We start from the raw sequence: 20909 nt of genomic DNA, 5'->3' as shown, positions 1-20909 counted from the left end.
GTACCAAATATAGAAAATAGGTAAAGGTTAGGGCAAATGGTGCATAAGCCTAATCAAAATACAAGTAGCAAGTAACTTGATATCGTTTAGGTAGATCTTTACAATGGTTGATCTAAAATATTTTTCAGAATGAACGCACATATATTAACAACATAAATTTTAAATAAAATGAGTACAAATAAAATTTCAAGTGGACACGGTCTATCATTGAGTCTCGAGTTTAAAACTTTATGCATAAAAAAATTCATAATAGAAGATTTACCTGCTAATACGACGAGAGTCAATCCAGATTAACGAGGGTAAAGCCTTGAATCCATAAGGAAAACTATATATATTAAACACTTGCACTTATGTACAACCGTAAAAGTTGAGGAGCATGTTAGCAATTCTTTACTTATTCATCTAAGGAACGGAAAGGGAGAACACTCGAATAACGCGGGGATATAAAATCATTCCGTAGGTCCTTCATCTTATAGTGATTTTCGGTGGCGACTTCCTTCGTTTTCACCTCACTCCTTTGTTTCTATTTCTCTCTGTACTTCTACTTCTTCTATCCTCATCTCTATCCAACCGCTACAAGGTACGTTTTTTTAATATTTTTTCTGTTATTTATTTATGGGTTTCAGATGCCCATCAATTGACCAACTGCAATTTCAATAGACGTGTTGAATTAGTTTGGCCATTAGGGTTACGAATGTTGTTTGTTTTTATTCTTTGCGTTTATGTTTGGCTCGCCATGGTTTTGATATATGGGTGTGATTGTGGGATTTGGGGTTTCGTTCTGATGAAATTAGTCTAAGCCTAAACAGTTGGTTGCGTTTGTTTAGTATTCTTGTGATTGTTTTAATGCTCTATCTAATGACTCAAAAATTGATCTTCCCATTGTTCCCCCCCCCCCCGTATTCTGGGTGTATGAAACTGATTGAGACATATGCATGAATGATTGTTTGTTTGCAGATATTTTTTTTTTTAGTTTTTATTTAGAGAATTAATGGGTGCCCTATGGGAAATTGTATATATATATATTTCCTTTGTTAAGTTCTCTACAGGTTTAATTAGGTGTAACTGGTTTTTGGTATTTTTGTAATGCAATTAGGCTCTTGATCAACTTTATTGTTAGTCAAGACAAAAGATAAAATGGAAAGTTGAGAGTTTCTGAGACATTCATGTACAAGGTGGACAATTGTATATTATAAATATATATTTGATTTTTAATTAAGCCTTTCTACTGAATGTGATGTTACCCTTTATAAATGCATGTGAAAAGATTTAATGCTTCATTATCTTTATAAGATTGAATATTGAACCGTGTTTTAAGGGGTTTTTTTCCTCTATGCCTTTGTCTTTTGTTGTTATTGATAGTGTTCTTTAATAACCAGTGTTCATCTGGTCTTTTAGAGTCATATTCACCCAAGATAAGTCTGCTAGCTCTCACATGTACTGATAATAATGAGAAAGATATGCTTGTAAAGTGTAAAAATTTCACCAAACTATAGGAGTAAACTATCTAACTTCTACAGTTTATCCAATTGCATCATCATTAGAAGTATGAAAGAAACATTTTCTTATTCAGCAGTTGCCACTAAGCACTCGCATCTCAAGTGCATGGTGGAGTCATCCGCTTGTCGTTTTTGGCTTTTAGTTGGTAAGATATCAATAATCAATTCATGGTTGATATTTACTTTTATTCTTATTGATTGTATTTGTTGGACCTTGTGAAATTTATAGGAGTCACTCAATTATATTAGACTATTGTCATGAATTTTCTCAGTTTCACTTTTTGGATAACCTTTCTGAAAATGAATGGATTTTGGCCCTCTTTGCAGTAGTTTAACAAACTCTCTGCCCTCTCTACATGATGCTGCCTTGGGGGGGGGGCTTATTCTGGTCTGTTTAATGGAGGCCTCTAACATGATAATGATGCTTGTTCATTGTTTACTGCTTTCTAGGCTAATCGGATTGCTGAGATGTCCAATAGCCCTCAATTTTCAGGTGTATAGGCAGCCTGTGATTGAAAGAATGTTTTTCTGATAGAGTTTGGTCTTAATGTAATTATGAAATACGATTCTTTTCCTTCACTGGGCTTATGTACTATACATGGAAATTTTCCCTAGAGAACTGGTGTCTATTTTCCCCCTTAGTTAGAAGTGGCCATGCTACAAATAAATGCTAATTGCTTCACTTTTTCCCTGAATTAGCATCACACACCACCTATCGTAGGCTCAATGGATCCATCTCAAAATTTCCCTCCACCTATGTTGGGTCAGGTATTAACTTATCTTTTTGTTCTTCCTAATGTCTATGTCGTATTGTTCAATGCTATCTGTATAAATTATTTTCCAATTTATGTATGGGTGTATGTATCTATATATTATGCAGTTCCGACCTGTCGTTCCATCTCAGCAGCCACAACAATTTGTTTCAGTGCCTACTCAGCATTTTCAACCTGTTGCCATGATGAATGCTGGGTTTCCTTCTCAAACTCCACAACCCCAATTTCCTCAAGTAATGCCACAATTACCAGCTAGACCAGGCCAACCAGGCCATATTCTACCTGCGCCACCCGCAGTTTCATTGCCAGCTGCACAGCCTAATCAGCATGTTAATCCTGGGGCATCACTGCCTCAACCTAATATTCAAACTCCAACCAACTATTTTCCTGGTGTCCCAGCAGCACACCTCTCTTCATCATATACAGTAAGTGATTAAGAATTTATTTGTTTAGTGTTATTTTTTTTAACCTTGAGTTTATATTCATGTCTTTGCAGTTTGCACCATCTTCTTATTGTCAGGTGCCGGTGTCTCATAATGCCATGGCTCAATATCAACCCATGGCACAATTGCAGGTGCCTAGTGTTCCTATTGGAGGCCAGGTGGGTGTCCATGTGAGCCAGAGTACTTCTGTCACATCAGCGCAGCAAATTGGTGAACAAATTTCTTTTTCCACAGCTACTATTCCAGTAAGAGCATTCATCTGCCTTCACCTTTTGCTACAAATATAAACCAAACACATCTGCATCTTGTATTTTTTTTTTTGTGATTCTGTTTGTGCAAGTACCACATCCAGTTCACAGTTTTATGTACTTTCAGATACCCATCATTCAGCCAAAGCCCACTGAAGAGGCTTCAATAGATTGGATAGAGCATACTTCTGCAAATGGCCGGAGGTACATAGTACTCTACTGTTGGGCTTCTAATAGATGATGATTTTAAGGCTGGGATTTTGGTTTCGGTAGTGAAAAAATTATCTTTTTTATATATTTGAATGGACTGCTTTGCGAGGATGTGGTAGGATTAATGTATCCTGCCATCTTAGTTGACATGGCTGCTGAAATACTCATCTCCCCTTGTTTGTAATGGAGTTTAGAGAATGTTGAATGTCCATCCAGCACAGGCTGCTTCTTGTGTCTTGGATCAATTAATACTACTTAAAAATTCCTTGATGTTTCTGTTAAGATATTGCAATGCACATCAGAGAATTTACCTATGCATTTTCAATTTTTCATACTTCGTATCCATCATTTGCATGCAGATATTATTACAATAAGAAGACACGGCAATCTAGTTGGGAGAAGCCATTGGAGCTGATGTCACCAATTGAGGTTAGTTATGCTAATGATGCTTGTTTTCTACTATTATTTTTTGTCTCTGGTCTCTTATTTATACTATTAAACCGTGTTAGATGCATTGTCCCTCGTATTTTATCGGTTCCAGCCATAGTGAGCAAGTTCTTTGCATGATAAGAAAATTAATCATGGTTCAATGTAGGGAACACATTTCTAGAGGAGTCTCTAGTGGTGTTTAATGCTCCTATATTTTAAAGCATTATTCCTATTCCTTTTGACATATGTGTTTTAGTTGTTACCTTCTGCAATATAGTGTATTCAAATTTGATGCAGAATCTCAAAATAATTGAAAAGTGGCCAGGGAGTTGGGAAGGGGTAGGAAACATAGTGGTCTTCTTTTTGGCAATTTGTGTCTTTCATTTTTGTCACTGTAGATTCATATTGTTTATAATTTTTGATGTGTGTCTTTGGTTATTGTTGAAATTTCTTTCCTTCATTGTTGTTACTTAATACTGTCAATGGGCATTCCATTATGCATAGAACCTGTGAAGGGTGGTGATACAATATTCATTTTCTTATTTGAACTTTGTAAATTTCTAACATCGTCTTAACAGTTGAAGTTAAACTTTATGACTGTCAAATCACTTTGCTTTTGATGGAGTTTTAGCCTGGAACGGAAACCTCTGCGATTTTATTTTCCTTTTTGAACTTTTTACTTTTCCCTCCAATTGATTTTGGTGGCTTTTCCTCGCCAAAGTTGAGTGTCTACTTACCTCTTATCTGCATGACAGCGGGCGGATGCATCGACTAACTGGAAAGAATATACAACTCCTGATGGAAGAAAGTGTGTAATTAGAATGATTCCTTTTAAGCTTCAGTAAATTTTGTTTAGCATTTTTTTATCAGATCCTTTTTGTGAACATCTGCAGGTATTACTTCAACAAGGCTACAAATCTATCAACATGGTCAATCCCTGAAGAGCTGAAGGTTTCCTTCCATAACAACCTTTACTTCTGTGATTTCCTATCATATGCATGGCTGATTACCTTACCTTCTCTTATCTTATTGGTGTTATAATATTCAAGTTGGCTCGTGAACAAGTAGAAATGGCATCTGCCAAAGGAACACAATCAGAAGTTTCTTCTCATATGCCAGCTCCTGTGCCTCCTTCAAGTAAAGCACAATCTGATGCTGATACATCATCTACAATAATTCAAGGAGCTTCCTCAAGTCCAGTTTCAGTGGTACCAGTTCCTGCTAGTAGTAAAACTGAATCTGTTGTGGTTTCTGGGTCAGATTTACTGGTTGCAACTTCAACTGTGACCAATGTACACGCAGTTCAGACGGTTGAGGATGCTATCACACCATCTGTTGCTGTTTCAGAAAGTTCTGAAGTTTCTTTCACAGAGACCAATGCTGTTACAACTCCAATGTATTATTGTCTTAACTGGTTTTGAGTGATCTTTTTTTAACTTTGCCTTTTTCACATTTGAATGATTTTCTGCTCTTTAAATTTTAGGAATATTATGAGCAAAGCTTCTTCTTTGGATATGATTAGGTCTGCCGAAGGAGTTTCTACTCCAAATGCAGATGTATGTGATGGATTATTCATCTTCCCTTCAAGCAACAAATTCTTCATGTGCTTAATTGGCAAGATAGGTGATCTCTGTTTTTTTTCTTTTAGGAAACTGTAAAGGATGTGGTAGTGAGTGAGAAAATTAACAATTCTTTGGAAGAGAAAGCAATTGATCAAGAGTCTTTGACTTATGCCAGCAAGCAAGTATGTAGCAGATTTTCCATACCCTTCAGCTAATGTTCCTTTTGAAGTTCTCGACCCTTATTTCTTTCAAAATAATTTTCACTTTTAGGAGGCCAAAGATGCATTCAAAGCTCTTCTGGAGTCCGCAAACGTTGGTTCTGAGTGGACATGGGATCAGGTAAATCAGTTGATAGTTTGGAATTATGTCAATTCGTTTATTTTATTTCTTGCATTTCAGCAAGTATCTGATATTTTAATTGATTATGATAGGCCATGAGAGTAATAATAAACGATAAAAGATATGGTGCTTTGAGAACACTTGGAGAGAGAAAACAAGCTTTCAATGAGGTAAATCCTTGCATTGTTTTCACTTTAATCGACTCTCTTATTCAGTGTGCATGTAGCTTGGTAATTGGTTGTTTTCAAAAGTGACAATTTTATGTTGTTTATTAAATTTTCATTTGGTGTTATATGTAATTATCATATTTTCCGCTTCAGATTTTGGGTCAAAAGAAAAAACATGAGGCTGAGGAAAGGCGGGTTAAACAGAAAAAAGCACGGGAAGAATATAAAAAAATGTTAGAAGTGAGTTATTTTCCGCTCTATAGATTGTATAATCTCTCTGCTAGATTCAATGTTTTTCTTACTCGTGATATGTGTGGATCTTGTACAGGAGTCTTCAGAGTTGATTTCATCCACAAGATGGAGGTTTGCTTTCTCTTTTTGCCTGCATAACATTGATAATTTTCTAGTTTGGATCGTATGCCAAAGTTTGGTATATCATGCTTATAACATGGAAAGTGCTCTTTGCTAATTGAGTGGTTGCACTTTTATTCAGCAAAGCAATTCCTATGTTTGAAGATGATGAGAGGTATAAAGCTGTTGAACGAGAGAAGGATAGGAAGGATCTTTTTGAGAATTACATTGATGAACTCAGGCAAAAGGTACAATTTGGCCCATTAACTCCCATCCATTTTGACTGGTGTCTCTCTATAATATTAAATTCCTCACACAACCTCTCTGTCTGTCAAAACTGGTAGTTTTGTTATATTCTAGTATGCTCGATTACTTGTATTCGCATGGATGCATGTGCATGCATCAGATGTTTGTTTTTCTCCTTCCAACTATAAGCCAAACACCGTTTTGATATTGTCCGTGCTCAAACCCTGTATTCCTGCTCATTGTTTTTCCCTGTAGTCCTGTAAATTTATGCTGAGATTTGTTGGGGGGAGGGTTTTAAGGAGAAAACCTAGAAGTGTAAATGCTTGAACTTCTAAACACCTTAGTTATCATGTAATCATTTATTTTGGATGAGGTTTGTTTATATTTATATCTTTCTCCTCCATTACAATATGCTATTTGGGTTTATTGCCCGTTGATTTAATATAGAAAATGTTATGCCATCCTTTGCAAGTGCGTTATCATCTATAAATTTTGCTTGTCTATGAAATATAATGCTGAAACTGGCCATTATATGTAGTCACATATTGTGCGGTTTTATGATAAATGACCTCTTTGTTCATAGCGGGAAATGGGCCTTTTAGGCTTTTACCAATATTGGGACTACGACTTCATTTTTTTGAAATTGTTTATTGGATAGGAACGGGTGAAGGCTCAGGAGCAGCGCAAGCAGAGTATTATGGAGTATAGACAATTTTTGGAATCTTGCGACTTTATTAAGGTACCTTTAAGCAAGTTTCAAGTTTGCATTTATGGTTTACATTGGACTCTTGTAAGGTAGTACTATTGCTCTGTAGGCAAATAGCCAGTGGCGAAAAGTTCAAGACCGCTTAGAGACTGACGTAAGATGTTCACGTCTTGACAAAATTGACCGCTTGGAAATATTTCAGGTAGTATCCTTCATTTGACTGTAAATAGTTTTCATTTTTAATTTTTACTTATTTGCAATTTCTTTGTGCTTTTCAATTCTAAGGGAAGTTTTTTATAGGAATATATAAGGGACTTGGAGAAAGAAGAAGAGGAGCAGAGGAGGATACAAAAGGTGACCTCAGTTATTTTCTTTAGTCATCACGCTGTATCTGCATTTTGGATTATGATCTGATCTGAATTTTTTTTATCAAAATAGGAAGAACTGAGAAAGACAGAGCGTAAAAATCGTGATGAGTTTCGCAAGTTGATGGAAGAACATGTTGCTGCAGCAACTCTTACTGCCAAAACTCATTGGCGTGATTATTGCATGATGGTGAGCAAGCTAGTTTGATGGAATTTTGGGAGAAAAGTGCACATGGTACCTATTATTATCTTGCTTTCTGATGTGTCTTTAATGTCTTTTTGTTTTCAGGTTAAAGATTCACCTCCCTTTCTGGCAGTTGCATCCAACACTTCAGGTCCAACACCAAAAGATTTGTTTGAAGATGTAGCTGAGGAGCTTCAGAAACAGGTGAATCTTTACCTTTTTCTACTCTGGTTATTTTCTGTATTTTACCCTATAGCATCTAGTAAATCATCGGCTTTTTTAGCCTTTTCTGGATTGAAGAGCAGTCCAATTATTTATGTCTTGTGACTGTGGTTACTTTCTTTGAGCAAACACGTAATGCTTGTTATAACTTGCCTGCTCATGTTTAATTTACAGTATGATGACGATAAAGTTCGAGTAAAGGATGCAGTAAAGTCGACAAAGGTGTGGGAGTGACATCAACTGTATACATTCTTTAACATGCCCATATGATTTTTTTTGTCTAATATTCTGGCATGTTTTCAGATTTCTTTGGCTTCAACTTGGACTCTAGAAGACTTGAGGGCTGCCATTTTTGAGGATATTAGCTCTCCACCTATATCAGATGTTAACTTGAAGGTGCTTGCGTGTTTTTAATACTTATTGTTTTGTTTGAACACCGGAGTGGTTTTCCAGGGCATGCTGCTGGAATTTTGAGCCATTCTAAAACTTTTTTCTTTTTCTTTTTAATGAACATATGTGTTTGCTCATACTTGCATACCATATGGTATGGATATGCATTGAAGTGTGTACGTTTCTGTTTCTTCGAATTAGACACACAAGGTAAAGGGTGAAGAGAGGACATGGGTGTCACGGATTCATTGTTCGAACTATGGCATTATTTTGTGATTTTGATTAATATTATGTTGAGGGACAACCAGCCGACTATTTAATTAAATGGGCCATCTTCAATTGCAGCTGATTTTTGAGGACTTACTTGAAAGGGTAAAGGAGAAGGAGGAGAAAGAAGCAAAGAAGCGCAAACGTCTTGCAGATGGCTTCTTTGATTTATTGCAATCTGTGAAGGTGTTAGGCTACATCTTTTAAAATTTTGGTCGAATGGTTCGATAGCCAGGAAATTTATTTTTATTCAACTCTATGATTGTTTAACCTATTGCAGGAAATCACTTCATCTTCAGCATGGGAGGAGTGCAAACATCTTCTTGAAAACAGTCCGGAATTCAGGTCCTAGAAGCTTATTACATGACGTTTTGCATATAACTTTCAAAAAAAATTTGATCATTCTATATATTTCCATCAAAAATTGCTTACTCGAACCTTTTTTTTTTAATGTTTATATGTAGTTCCATTAGGGATGAAGCCTCCTGCAAGGAGATATTTGAGGAATATGTAAAACAGTTGAAAGGAGATGCAAAAGAGAAGGAACGAAGACGGAAGGAAGACAAGGTATTAGATCGATTTGAATCAAGTTGAACCATTGATGTTCTTTTGAATTTCGGTTTAATCTTAAATGTGTGGCTTATCGTTAGTCTATTCTTTGCGTGTGCTTGAGGTTAGTGATACTCTCCTTGCCCACGACCCTCTTCGTCGATGTTTGTTTTCCGTAAATGATCGCGAAACTGCATGAATCAAATATCACCTCACCCGTGTCTGAGTATATGTTTGACATGGGGTTTTTCTATGCTGCAGGCAAAGAAAGAAAAGAGAGAGAAGAGAGGGAGTGGAGGAAGTCGAAGCATGGAAGGGACAAAGAGAGAGGATACGAAAGAGAAAAGGAGGAACACTCGAGGGAGGGACCTTCAGATGCGCATGTCGGTACAGGTGAATTTCACGATGAAAACGAACATAAACGGTCAGGAAAAGACGACAGTAAGAGACATCATAAACGACATCGAAGTTCAGTGGATAACTCGAATGAAAGTGAAAAAGATCGGACTAAGTCTCACAGGCATAGCAGTGATCACAGGAGATCAAAAAGGGTATGATATTCACTCCCATTCACATGTTCGAAACAGCTGCAACCATGTTTGAAAGACTTCTTTAATGACCGTTACTTCTTCAGCATGCATCGACGCCCGAATCCGATAGCGAAACCAGGCATAAGAAACATAGGCGAGACCATCGGAACGGTTCCCGTAGAGAGGCCGATCCCAAGGAGCTTGAAGATGGAGAGTTTGGTGAGAGGGAAAGTCAGTAGTAGTAGTAGCAGGTATGTTTTTAGCTCCTCTTTGTTTATCATGCTTAATGTATTTCAACGATGAAAGGTGGTCTGTTTTTAGCAGTTTTAAAATTTGATGGTAGTGGCAAATGTTGGGAATTTCATGTTCTTGTTTTTATTTTAATCTTTTTTTTAATTTGATTTTAATGTTCTTCCATATTATTTTTAAGAATACAATTATCCATTTTCCATGTTTTATTAATTAATATTTAAGAAAATTAATTATTTAAAAATCTGCATTAAACTTTTATATGGAAAACGTCAATTTTTGTTAAGAGCATTATATGTTTTTTGTCATTTAAAAGGATTAAATATATATTTAACTTTTAAAATTGTGTAATTTTATTATTTAATTTTATAATTTTCTTACTTTTCACAACTCCGGGAATAAATTAACAAAAACATTTTTGAATAACAAAGAAAGAAAAGTAAACAACTATGGGGCTAAATGTGTAAAACCGTAATTAAAATTATATTCCATAAATTTATTATTTGCAATTTTTTTATTTTCATGTTTAATAATAGGGTAAAGTACACAAATGGTCCCTACTATAGGAAATTACTTTGTTGAGGCCCCAACTATTAAAAGTTATAAATTGATCTTTCGACTTTAGGACGTTGCTTTATTGCTTCCCTCGATCATTAGAAGTTACAAAATAGTCACCCGACTATTCATTATGATCCAAACTTGTACTTTTTTGCTAAAAATTGACGGTAGTATGAGTTGAATGTTAATATCCCGTCTAAGATATGATAATCGTTTGAGATTCTGAGATAAGATTTTATCATATCTCATATAACAGATTAAAATCCAACTTAGACTACCGTTAATATTTAATAGTTTTATTAAAAAAAAGTTAATATTTAATAGAAAATGACAAATTTTGAAAATAATGAATAATTGGGTGATCATTTTATAACTTTCAACAGTCAAGGAGACATATTCTATAGTCGGTAAATCATTTTGTAACTTTTGAATACTCAACAAAGCGTATCTTATAAAAAAAATCTGTTATCGTTGTTATTGGTTATTATTATAAGCAATTGACGCCTCTGCATCACCTATAATTTGTTAAAGATCGGAATTTTCCTTTTCATTCTCTGCTACATAACACTTCCCTAATTCCCTTCCATTTTTGCATAAACGTTTATTTCACTTTTCTTGTGAAATTTTCCTAGGAAAAAGGGAATTTTTTTTCTCTCGAAAAAGGGTAAGAAAAGAAAAGAAAGGAAAGGAGAAGAAAGAGGTCTTTTCCACGGAAACGATTAGCAAATAATATTGGAGCGAAACAATGAGTTATTATGATCAGAAACAACCTCCCGTCGGCGTTCCTCCGCCACAATGTCAGCTCTTGATCCTTCTTTTTCTTTTGTTTTTCAATAACATTTTGATTATTATTGGATGTGTTTACTCATTGTTTAGTTGTTCTTTTGATTGAATTATAGATTATCCGCGCCACCGGGATATCCATCGCGGGAAGCTTATCCTCCACCGCCACAAGGATACCTCCTCAGGGATATCCTGCTCAGGGATACCCTCCTCCCTATGCCCCTCAAAAGGAAAAGCATGATGGTTGCTTACATGGCTGGTAAGCTCCTCATCCTATACATACACACTGTTATATCATGCATGGTACGGGCCAAAGCCCCGTTTAGTGGCTGATTCTGAAATATTTTTTAAAGTGCGCACACGTATATATTAATCACATAAAAAATTTAGAGTGTAGGCACAACTATTAAAATATGTAATTATCAGAATAAAATTCGAATTTCAGAGTAGGTATGTGTGACGTGCTATTCCTAAATCCTTAATAGATCTGTCACTGCCCGTTTGATCCTTTGCTGCTCCGTTTGTTGCAGCAAATACAATACAATTGAAAACATGCTAGTAATCGCAATCGCAATTTAAATCCCTTCGAATATAATTACCGGTTTTCATTTGTACCTGCAGTTTGGCTGCTATTTGCTGTTGTTGCCTGCTGGATGCTTGTTTTTAATCTCCCTAAAAATTCTGGGTTCGAATAATTGTATTTAAAGAAAATAAAACAATCAGCGAGATTAATGTTGTTCCACATTATCAGAGTATTATAATGTGCATCATCACTATTTATAAAATTTAAGACCTTTATATTTGGGTGAGCAAAATAGGAGAAAGAGTAGAGTCCACTGAAGAACGGTGTAATTTACCCTTTATATTTGTAATTATTTTATATTAAATAATAATAAAAAATGACACTTCATCACAACGTTAGAGAGTTAACGACAGAGTGAACAAAATGATTCAATCTGTAAATTTCAGTGAGCAAATTAAAAAATTAAAAGTACGATTAGTAAAATAGGAAAGTGAGTAAAGTTCGAACGGTGTAATTTATCTTTATTTTTTTAAAAGCATTTGCTTGGAGCTCCAAGGCGGACCTAAGGTTATTGAGTAGCAAGAATTTAATCATGAACAGGCCCTCTTTACTTTATTTTCATTATTTTGATATACTAATTTTTAATCTTTAAATTTCATATAATTTTTTTAATTTAATCTTTAGACTTTAAGTTCAAATTTTCCTTTAATTTTAATTCTTTTGACAACATTTTAGGTGAGCTTTATCTTGAAAGGGTTAAAACAAAAAGGCTAAAGTACACAAATGATCCCCGACTATAAAGAGTTGCTTTGGTGACTCATCGACTATTAAAAGTTTCAAAGTAATCCTCCAACTATCTAGAGTTTCTTTGTTGAGTCCCTTGACAATTAAAAGTTACAAAATGGTTATTTGACAATTCATTATGTTCCAAACTTGTCCTTTTTCGTTAAAAATTTGACGGCAGTCTAAGCTAGAAGTTAACTTATTGGCTAAGATATGATAAAATTTGATCTCGTAATCTTATGATTATCATATTTCAATCAACATGTTAACGTTCAACTTAGACAATCGTTAATTTTTAACGGAAATGACGAGTTTGGAACATAATCAATAGTCCGGTGACTATTTCATAATTTTAATAGTTAAGGGACTCAACAAAATAATAACCTATAGTCGGGGATCATTTATCTAATTTACCCCAAACAACTACTAAATTTAAAAAGTATTATGGATCAACATAAAATTTAAGGATTAAATTTTGGTCTCTAGTATTTAGTGCTAAAGAAGAAAATAATTATAATTATATACCAAACAAGAATAGGGCATTGATCTAGTGGTATGATTCTTGCTTCGGGTGTGAGAGGTCTTGAGTTCAATTCTCGGAATGCCCCAAAAGCATTTCTAGTTTTGGTCAATTAAGGACTAGTTTAAATAGAGAAGAGTAATTTAAGGGCTTTTTTAGTAGTATATTACCCTTATTCTAATACAGTAATAATGTTGCAGGCACAACAGAAGTGTCAATTGCCTGCCATTAAATAGAAACTACACCACATCCAGTTTCATTCCCTGCTTGACTTACAACGAAATGGTGCCTCACTTGGCTCTCAGTGTTGGATCCTACAAATAGGGTATGCTGTCCTATAATCAGCTTCCTCTTCCCTTCAGCATCCACTAAGGTTAAATCTTTGCACACGTTTAAGCTCATTGTCACCTTCTTGGTCTCCCCTTGCTTCACTTCGACCCTCTCGAATCCGATCAGCTGCTTGTTCGGTGCACCAGTCACCTCAGTTAAGCTTGGTGGCTTCCAGAAGAGGAGCACTACATGAGCTCCGTCCATCGATCCCTTGTTCCACAATCCGATAACGACATTGAATTGCAGGACGTCGCAGAGTAGAGTCTCGGCATCGATAGCTTCGCCGATGTATGGTTTTAGGATGTTGTTTGGTGTTGAGATTGGTATTGTGGTAGGGGCAAATATTACAAACTTTGAGAATGATGTGTAGCTTAGTCCGTGTCCGAACTCGTAAACCGGTTTCCCTGTGTAGAATCTATAGGTTCTTCCTGGGAAGTTTGAGGTTGCGTTGGCTCGCATGTTCATGTCGCTCATCGGGACCTTATCGGCGTACTCTTGTGGATACCATGTAAATGGTGATCTTCCAGCTGAGGCACCAGGAAAATTTATCAGCATGTTATGTTTTGGGACAAATATTTTGCTTATATTGTCATCAAAGAAGACGAAAAAGAAAGGCTACCTGGGCTGTAGTCTCCGAATATGACTTGAGCTAAGGCGTCTCCGCCGGCTTGACCCGGATATCCGACCCACAGAATGCCTCCAATGTTCCCCATTTTCTTTGCAAACGATATATCAATCGGACCAGCTGCCATAACCACAAGCACCACTTTCCCTTTTGCCGCATTAGCAACATCAGTCACCAACTTTTCTTGATATCCCGGCAATGTCAAGTTTACTCGATCGAGCCCTTCAGCCTCGATCGATTGATCTAGCCCCACAACTAGCACCACAGCATCGGCATTTACTGCAGCCTTAACCGCAGGCTGAATAAGTGTATCCTTACTGCATTTAACATCACTACACCCTGCCTGATACGTAGCCGTTGACACATACTTTTGCAGCCCCTGTAAAGGGCTAGTGTACCGGCAAGGTATACCGGCATAGTTACTTATCATAACCGTTGTGGCATTAGCGTTTGGTCCAATGACGGCTAAACTTTTTGTGACCGCTTTAGACAGAGGAAGATCTCCGTTGTTGTCGAGTAAAACTATTCCCTGCTTGGCAGCATCAAGGGCTAACCGCTGATGATCATCGGTGCATACATCGGACGGACCGAGGTCACCGAACGGAAGCTGTTTCGGGTTTCCATCAAAGAAACCGAGCCTCATAAGAACTATATAATTATAAATTAAAGCCTGGTCAACAACAGATTCATCTACTTTCTTCAATTTGACTGCATTCACTGTGTATTTCCCCAAATAATCCCCACAATTCATGTTTAAACCTGCTTTCAAAGCAAGGGCCACTGCATCTTCAGGTGTAGCAGTGTAATGGATGGCATTATAATAAACCTCAACTGAGTCACAGTCTGAAACAATGTATCTGCCAAAAACGAAGCAAAAATGTCGATTACCGAAAACCGGAAACGATCGGTATTTTTCGAGTATGAACAAATAAAAATATACCCATCAAGACCCCATTGACCTCTAACTATTCCTTAAGAAGGTCTGGATCAGCACAAGTAGGGATTCCATTCACCCTATTGTATGAGCACATCACACTGCTCACATGTCCTTCCTGCACACAACTCTTAAATGGTGGCTGATACGTATCTTCCAAGTCCTGCTTCGTAACCTGAAAAAAAAAACGTAAATGATGTTACTCGGACTCTTCATTTCATGTAAAATAACCGTATTCGACACATATTCGGACACGTTTATGTCGGGTCTAATAATGTGACAACACATATTTCATGTTTGAATGTTTGTTAGTTAACTGAACCTACAAGTTATGCATACCTTTGCATCAAAATGGAACCGATCCACGCCTTTCCAATTGTCCAAATCATAAGCAGTGTAATGCTTGCAACAACTGGAAACCTTAAGCTTGTCCTCCTCCCCGGAGGAGTCGACGTCTTGCAGTCCCCGGACATAATTCACGGCATACTTCGAGACCACCATAGGGTCCTCACCCGGCGTTTCTTGCCCTCGGCCCCATCTCGGGTCCCGGAACACGTTGACATTAGGGCTCCAATACGTCAACCCTGCTAGACCGACATTGTACATGGCTCGAGCCTCGGTCGACACCACCCGCCCCATCTCGAGCCACAACGTGACGTTGAAGCTCGCGGCGGATAAGATCACGGCAGGGAAACTAGTCGCACCTGGAACCGTGGCATTGAACCGAGTTCCCGGACCAACGTTCGAGACGCCGTGAAGCGCCTCGGACCACCACTCATAAGCCGGCACGCCGAGCCGGGACACCCCGGCGGCCTTGTTCACCAACTGTCGCACCTTCTCTTGGAGTGTCAATCGTGAAACGAGGTCCCTGGCTCGATCCTCGTAGGACAAGGAAGTGTTACAAAATCGGAACTGACTCGTTTTAGGATCCTTTCGGTCACACGCAAATGGCTGAGCTCGAGTGTTACATGGGACGATTACTAAGAAAAAAGAGACACACAAAGCAAAAGAAAACTGGGTTTTTAATTTCATGGTGTCCTTTTTTGCTGGTTTTATGTCACCTTACATTGTGCAAGCATATAGTTATTTATAGTAAAAGTTGAAGTTTTAAAGGCTTGGTCGGGTGTTTTTACTTGGGTCAAATTCATTCATCAGTCCCTATATTGTGCACAAACTATAGATTTAGTTCCTATATTCTAATTTCATCAATTTTAGCTCCTTTACTTTTCAAATTTTGAATTTTTCGTCCTAACCCGATCGTTACGTAGTTTGATTTAACGGTTATCAATTATATCATAACTAAAATTTTAAAATTTGAAAAGAACGACTACTAAATTTGCTACCTAATTAGAACTAATAGCAAAACTTATAGGTGTCTTTCTTAGCATTTGAAAATTACCACTAACGAAACAAGTGATTGATTGAAGTTTTGTGTTGGTATACTTACAACATCAGGTTTCAAATCACTTAACAAATAAAAAAAATCAGTATGATTAAATTATAAGAACCAAAAGTTTGAAATTTATAAACTTTAGAAACTGAAACCGACCAGATCAAAATATAAGAATTGAATTTATAATTTATACATATTATAAGGACTAATAATAAAATTTGACATTTTCTTTGACTGGTTGCTTTTCTTGTAACATGGGTTGCTTGCAATGTGAGGAATAACAAGCTTTCCCCCCGTTTAGGAAGTGATGACAAGTGAAGCCAATGATACTTTGATGCTTAGACAAAACAAAAGCATCTTTAACCCTCCATCGCATCCCACACATGGACCACTAAATAATGTTCATCGTATAGTCCTAAATTAGGTGGGGCCAATGCAATACTTAGTACTTGGAGTACCACTAATTAAATAATTTAATTAATCGAAGTTTCGGAACCCATCCGGTAATTTCATTGGTAAAAGAAACGTTCTTCCAATAGGTATCAGATTCAAACAGTTGTGTCAACAGGGTGTGTGCATTATTAATGACTAAAAAACGATTCTGAACATATGTTACCTTAAAATCACCTTAAAAAAATTAAAGACTCATTATCCGAGATTAACACAGTAGAGTTTAATCATATTGTCAAGAAGGTACGACAAAGATAGAAGTGTGCACTCAATGAAGGGTGCCTTTGAAGAGAAAATACGATGAAGTGGGCGGAAAGTAGCATTATCCCTTTGAAGAAAATCTGCATGAGACGTTTACACAACATCTTATATAACATGAATCATTAAGTCATCAAAATTTATATGACTACGTACTCGTACGATAACGATACGAAAATACGTAGGCATTACAAGTAGAATGTATTGCCAAATCATTCGTATGGCATGAAGTGAACAAAGGGTAGGCAGCACAATGGTTTTCACATTATGTGTTGTATGGTTGTGCTATGCAATTATCACCTGAAACAAAGCAAAAATAACTTAAGAAGATAGTTATAAAAGAGCATGATGAATAGCTATGTTACTCGCGAAAAAAAAATCAAAGTGATATCAATATAAAATAAGACATGCATAGGAGATAAGTTTTAATGCGGTTCGGCCTTGCCTACCTCCACATACGAGATGATCAATAATTCAAGAAAACAAAGAGTACAAATACATGATATCGGATGTATCCCAAGAGTACAAATACGTGATATCAGATGTATCTCAAAACAGATATAGATATCAAAACTCGGAATATCCCAAAATACTCTTTCAACGTCCCTATAAATAAATAAACCCAAAATGTAACAAAGATGAAAGCCATTGAATCCCAAAGATCGTGAGCAATGTAAAAAGTCATTGATTGTTTGCATATATTGATAAGTATAGATTATGAGAAAGAATAGATTTTTATATCCCAAAAAACTAGGAGAGGTTTAGAGATGTTCAAGGTTGTGAAGATTTTAGAACTTGGTTTTAGTATCGATAATGTTATAACAATATCGGTATCATCATGTTTTTTTAAAAAAATCAGGTAAAATATCAAGGTAATATTGATATTGTTCTTTCCAATATCGATACCATGAGGGAATATCGATGCCTAGACTAATTGTATCAATACTCAATCCCAACTTGGGAAATTGAAATTCCATAATGTTAATTTGGTATTGGTATTTGTCCAAGTATCGATATTTAATTGGGCAAAAAGAGTTATTAAGGAAGAAATCATATTTACTCATACTTATTTTGGGTTACTAGCTCCGAAGGATTAGAATGACTCGCACGAGAACATCTAATTATATTTATTATAGGTGAGTCGCATGGGAACTCCAAAGGATTAGAGTGACTCACACAGAAACACCTAATCGCATTTATACCCAGTGACTCGCACAGGAGTCCCAACGAAATTTCTGGTACCTTTCAAGGGGTACTCAATTTTTCTTATTCAAATGTGTACAAGAGTATCCATGTATATTTTGTAAACAATATATATATTCCAACATAGTTTACGTTAAACTCGTCAAGCGATTTTAATAGTAAAAGAGAGTGTTATTTTTATTATAAATTTTGAGTTTGAACAGTTACGTCTATGGAGTATGCATTATCTACAGATCCGATTATCTCTTTGATCAACAAATAATTTTAGAAGAAAAAAAATATTGACATTCGAACATCGATAACACCCAAACAATTAGATAGATTATAACCTGTAATAAACAAACTAATGTTGAGTTGACTCATAACATAAAACTTAATCATAGATTTAATTATACAGGGCTTTAATAAAATATCTAGAATTTGATTTCAAAGGTGAGTAGATGAGATTTTGACCAGGTGAGTCGCGGTCGACACGGACTCAACTCAAGTCAAATGGGTTCGTTTTACCCTTTCCAAATTGTGAGCGGTTTCAATAGCACAGTACCACGCGTGGACCGCTGTTTTGACTTTGAAGCAGTCACTCTTAAAATGAAGTAATTAAAGAACCGTTAAAAATGTGTTATTTATTTATGATAATGATAAATTATAAATTTCATCACTCAACGTTTTCTCACTTCTATTATGATCACTGAAATTTAATGTTTTTAATTTATTCATTGAATTTTATATTTGCTCCTATATTAGTCACTTCTCATTTAGGCATTTAAAGGTGTTATGATTAAATATTTTCAAAAAAAAAATGAGACGACCTCAAAATTTTCTTTATTTTTTTAAAAATTCGTGGTTTCAAATTTTATTTGATTTTTCGATGACGAAAATCTTCTTATAAATCTCAATAACGGGAAGGTGGAGAAAGAAAAAGCTAGCGACGTATCTTGACTCCATATTGATCTTGTAGTGTATATTATATGTCAAAGTGGTTTGGGGTTTTATGCATTTAGGGTTTATGGTTAAGTTTTTTGAGTTTTGAAGTGATTAGGTAAAATATATAATGTAGAGTGTTAGGAGACAATGAGAGGAGAATGTCGATATCTAGAATGATCAGAGAAAGCATCAAAGAATGAGAGTTACAATATTGATGTGACATAAATATTAAACTATAAAACTTTCATATTTAAAGGAAAAAAGATAAAAGAAAAAAGAAAAAGAAAAATGATATAGATGACACATGGATTCCAAGTCAAATAAAAGCAACCACATAAGCATAGGTGGCTTCCATGTCACCCTTGTTTTTATGATAACACCTGAGTGATCAAAATAAGAGTAAATTGAAAGTTTAATGAGTTGATTAAAAAGAATTAAATTTTAGTAACTAAAATAGGAGTAAGAATAAAATTGAAGGAATGCAATTTGTAATTTACCCTTGTTATTATTGACATTAAACTCCGAGTCTTACATTAACTCGGTCAATTTTACCTTTGACTGACTCAACCCCAGTCCTCTTTATATACAAAGCAATAAACCCCATTTACATGCAAACTATTTCTCACTCCCTCCCTCCAAAACGGCGTCGCTTTCTTAGTTTCTTTTCTTTGCTAATTTCCTTCTATCAATCCTTTTTTCTAATAAATAAGAAATTGACTGAATTTTAAATTTTAAATTTTAAATAGTATGAAGAACTATGGCACTTGAAGCTTTGATTCCTGCTGCAATGGCTACACCTTCAAGCAACAAATACGACGACGTCTCGTGTGACAAAGCCACGCCTTCTAAAAAACGACCGATCATCGATTCTCCGCCGACGTCCGAGGAAGAAGAAGAAGAAGAACGCCTTGCTCTCTGTCTCATCGCCTTGGCTGGCGGCTCCCACGACGGTGTTGGTGGCCTTGTTCTGTCGTCATCGGCGGCGGAATCTGCTTCCCCTGCTTCCAAGTTGCCTCACAAGTGCAGTGTCTGCAACAAGGGTTTCCCTTCTTACCAAGCTCGGGTGGACACTAAGTGTGGTGTCTACCGTAAACCCTCACAAGTTGCCTCACAAGCCAGCCACCGTAAACACTCCTCCGCCAACGGTGACAATCCATCTACCGCCGCCGTAAGAGGTAGCGGGAAGGTCCATGAGTGTGGTGTCTGCCACAAGACTTTCCCTACGGGCCAAGCCTTGGGCGGACACAAACGCTGCCACTACGAAGGCGGTGGCAACATCAATAACAAGAGCGGCAGCGTTATTGGCGTGATGCTGTCGGACGGCGGCGGTGCCTTGAACAAACGCCACCGTGTCAGCTTTGACTTTGACCTTAACTTGCCTCCTGCTTCCCCGGACTCCCATGAGGAAAATAACGATGGAAGGTTTAGTCAATCATGCAGCGATTAATATTATAAGACTTTGGTAGAAATAATTTAATTTAAAAATATTTTTAATTTTAATTTTTTTCACTGATTTGAGATTTGTATTTGATATTTATTGACTGATTTATTTAATAAAAATTCTAATTTACATGTTATATTCTAATTTATATAAATATAATTAATTGACCCTTATTCCCATATGTAATGGGATAAGAGGAGGTAAGATAGTAAGCTGCCCCAACGCCAAGTTAAGAGCAGCTTCTGTTGTAGACCTCCAAATTATGAAATACCCTCCGTGGGACTTAATCTCACGACCTCAAGGTTAAGAACCTTGTGTTCTACCAACTGAGCTGGAGCTAATCACAATTTATATAAATATAGTATCTATTAAATTGTATTAACTTTTTATTTGAAGTTTGAATTAGTATGTTATTTCTTTATAACCTCATTCCATGTGTTTAAATGCTTTCAATG

The 20909-nt window shown here is 36.2% G+C and overlaps 3 protein-coding genes across 7 annotated transcripts; 2 read left to right on the top strand and 1 right to left on the bottom strand.

Moving 5' to 3' along the window:
* The first annotated feature begins 422 nt into the window (after window positions 1–422).
* Window positions 423–9834, top strand: LOC120176418 (pre-mRNA-processing protein 40A-like). 5 transcript variants are annotated; one of them, XM_039182847.1, is made up of 29 exons: window positions 423–580; window positions 1577–1645; window positions 2199–2267; window positions 2380–2697; window positions 2769–2960; window positions 3091–3167; window positions 3533–3602; window positions 4358–4410; window positions 4496–4553; window positions 4652–4998; window positions 5086–5158; window positions 5251–5346; window positions 5435–5503; window positions 5596–5673; window positions 5824–5910; window positions 5999–6033; window positions 6164–6269; window positions 6926–7006; window positions 7083–7175; window positions 7274–7327; window positions 7412–7528; window positions 7628–7726; window positions 7919–7966; window positions 8048–8140; window positions 8480–8587; window positions 8682–8746; window positions 8866–8968; window positions 9212–9501; window positions 9585–9834. In XM_039182847.1, exons 3-29 carry the CDS (start codon window positions 2226–2228, stop codon window positions 9781–9783), a joined length of 3051 nt encoding a protein of 1016 aa, XP_039038778.1. In that variant the 5' UTR covers window positions 423–580; window positions 1577–1645; window positions 2199–2225; the 3' UTR covers window positions 9784–9834. The 5 variants fall into 5 exon arrangements, with proteins under 5 accessions (XP_039038778.1, XP_039038779.1, XP_039038780.1 ...); XM_039182848.1 differs by having other exon boundaries at window positions 1574–1645; XM_039182846.1 differs by lacking the exon at window positions 1577–1645 and adding an exon at window positions 1993–2040 and having other exon boundaries at window positions 424–580; window positions 2146–2267.
* Window positions 9835–13038: 3204 nt separating this feature from the next.
* On the bottom strand, window positions 13039–15823 carry LOC120176413 (probable beta-D-xylosidase 5). The gene is given in 5 exon segments (XM_039182841.1): window positions 13039–13753; window positions 13846–14708; window positions 14792–14825; window positions 14828–14960; window positions 15125–15823. Coding segments are annotated over 5 exon segments (2352 nt in total). The 5' UTR covers window positions 15818–15823; the 3' UTR covers window positions 13039–13124.
* A 3831-nt stretch (window positions 15824–19654) lies between these two features.
* LOC120176395 (zinc finger protein ZAT10-like) lies at window positions 19655–20512 on the top strand. The gene is made up of 2 exons (XM_039182821.1): window positions 19655–20089; window positions 20129–20512. Exons 1-2 carry the CDS (start codon window positions 19771–19773, stop codon window positions 20458–20460), a joined length of 651 nt encoding a protein of 216 aa, XP_039038752.1. The 5' UTR covers window positions 19655–19770; the 3' UTR covers window positions 20461–20512.
* Window positions 20513–20909: the final 397 nt, after the last annotated feature.

The sequence above is a fragment of the Hibiscus syriacus genome, unplaced genomic scaffold, assembly GCF_006381635.1.
Source record: "Hibiscus syriacus cultivar Baekdansim isolate YM2019G1 unplaced genomic scaffold, ASM638163v2 tig00112243_pilon, whole genome shotgun sequence".
Taxonomy (NCBI): Eukaryota; Viridiplantae; Streptophyta; class Magnoliopsida; order Malvales; family Malvaceae; genus Hibiscus; species Hibiscus syriacus.
This window is presented reverse-complemented; position numbering and strand designations above follow the sequence as displayed.

What these genes read in the sequence shown, in the direction of transcription:
- LOC120176395 (XM_039182821.1), top strand. Translation starts at nt 19,771, where the DNA reads ATGGCACTTGAAGCTTTGATTCCTGCTGCAATGGCTACACCTTCAAGC. An exon ending in AGCTCGGGTGGACACTAAGT is followed by an intron (nt 20,090 to 20,128) that starts GTGGTGTCTACC and finishes TTGCCTCACAAG; the next exon opens with CCAGCCACCGTAAACACTCC.
- LOC120176418 (XM_039182849.1), top strand. Translation starts at nt 2,226, where the DNA reads ATGGATCCATCTCAAAATTTCCCTCCACCTATGTTGGGTCAG. An exon ending in ACAACTCCTGATGGAAGAAA is followed by an intron (nt 4,411 to 4,495) that starts GTGTGTAATTAG and finishes GAACATCTGCAG; the next exon opens with GTATTACTTCAACAAGGCTA. An exon ending in ATCACAGGAGATCAAAAAGG is followed by an intron (nt 9,502 to 9,584) that starts GTATGATATTCA and finishes TTACTTCTTCAG; the next exon opens with CATGCATCGACGCCCGAATC.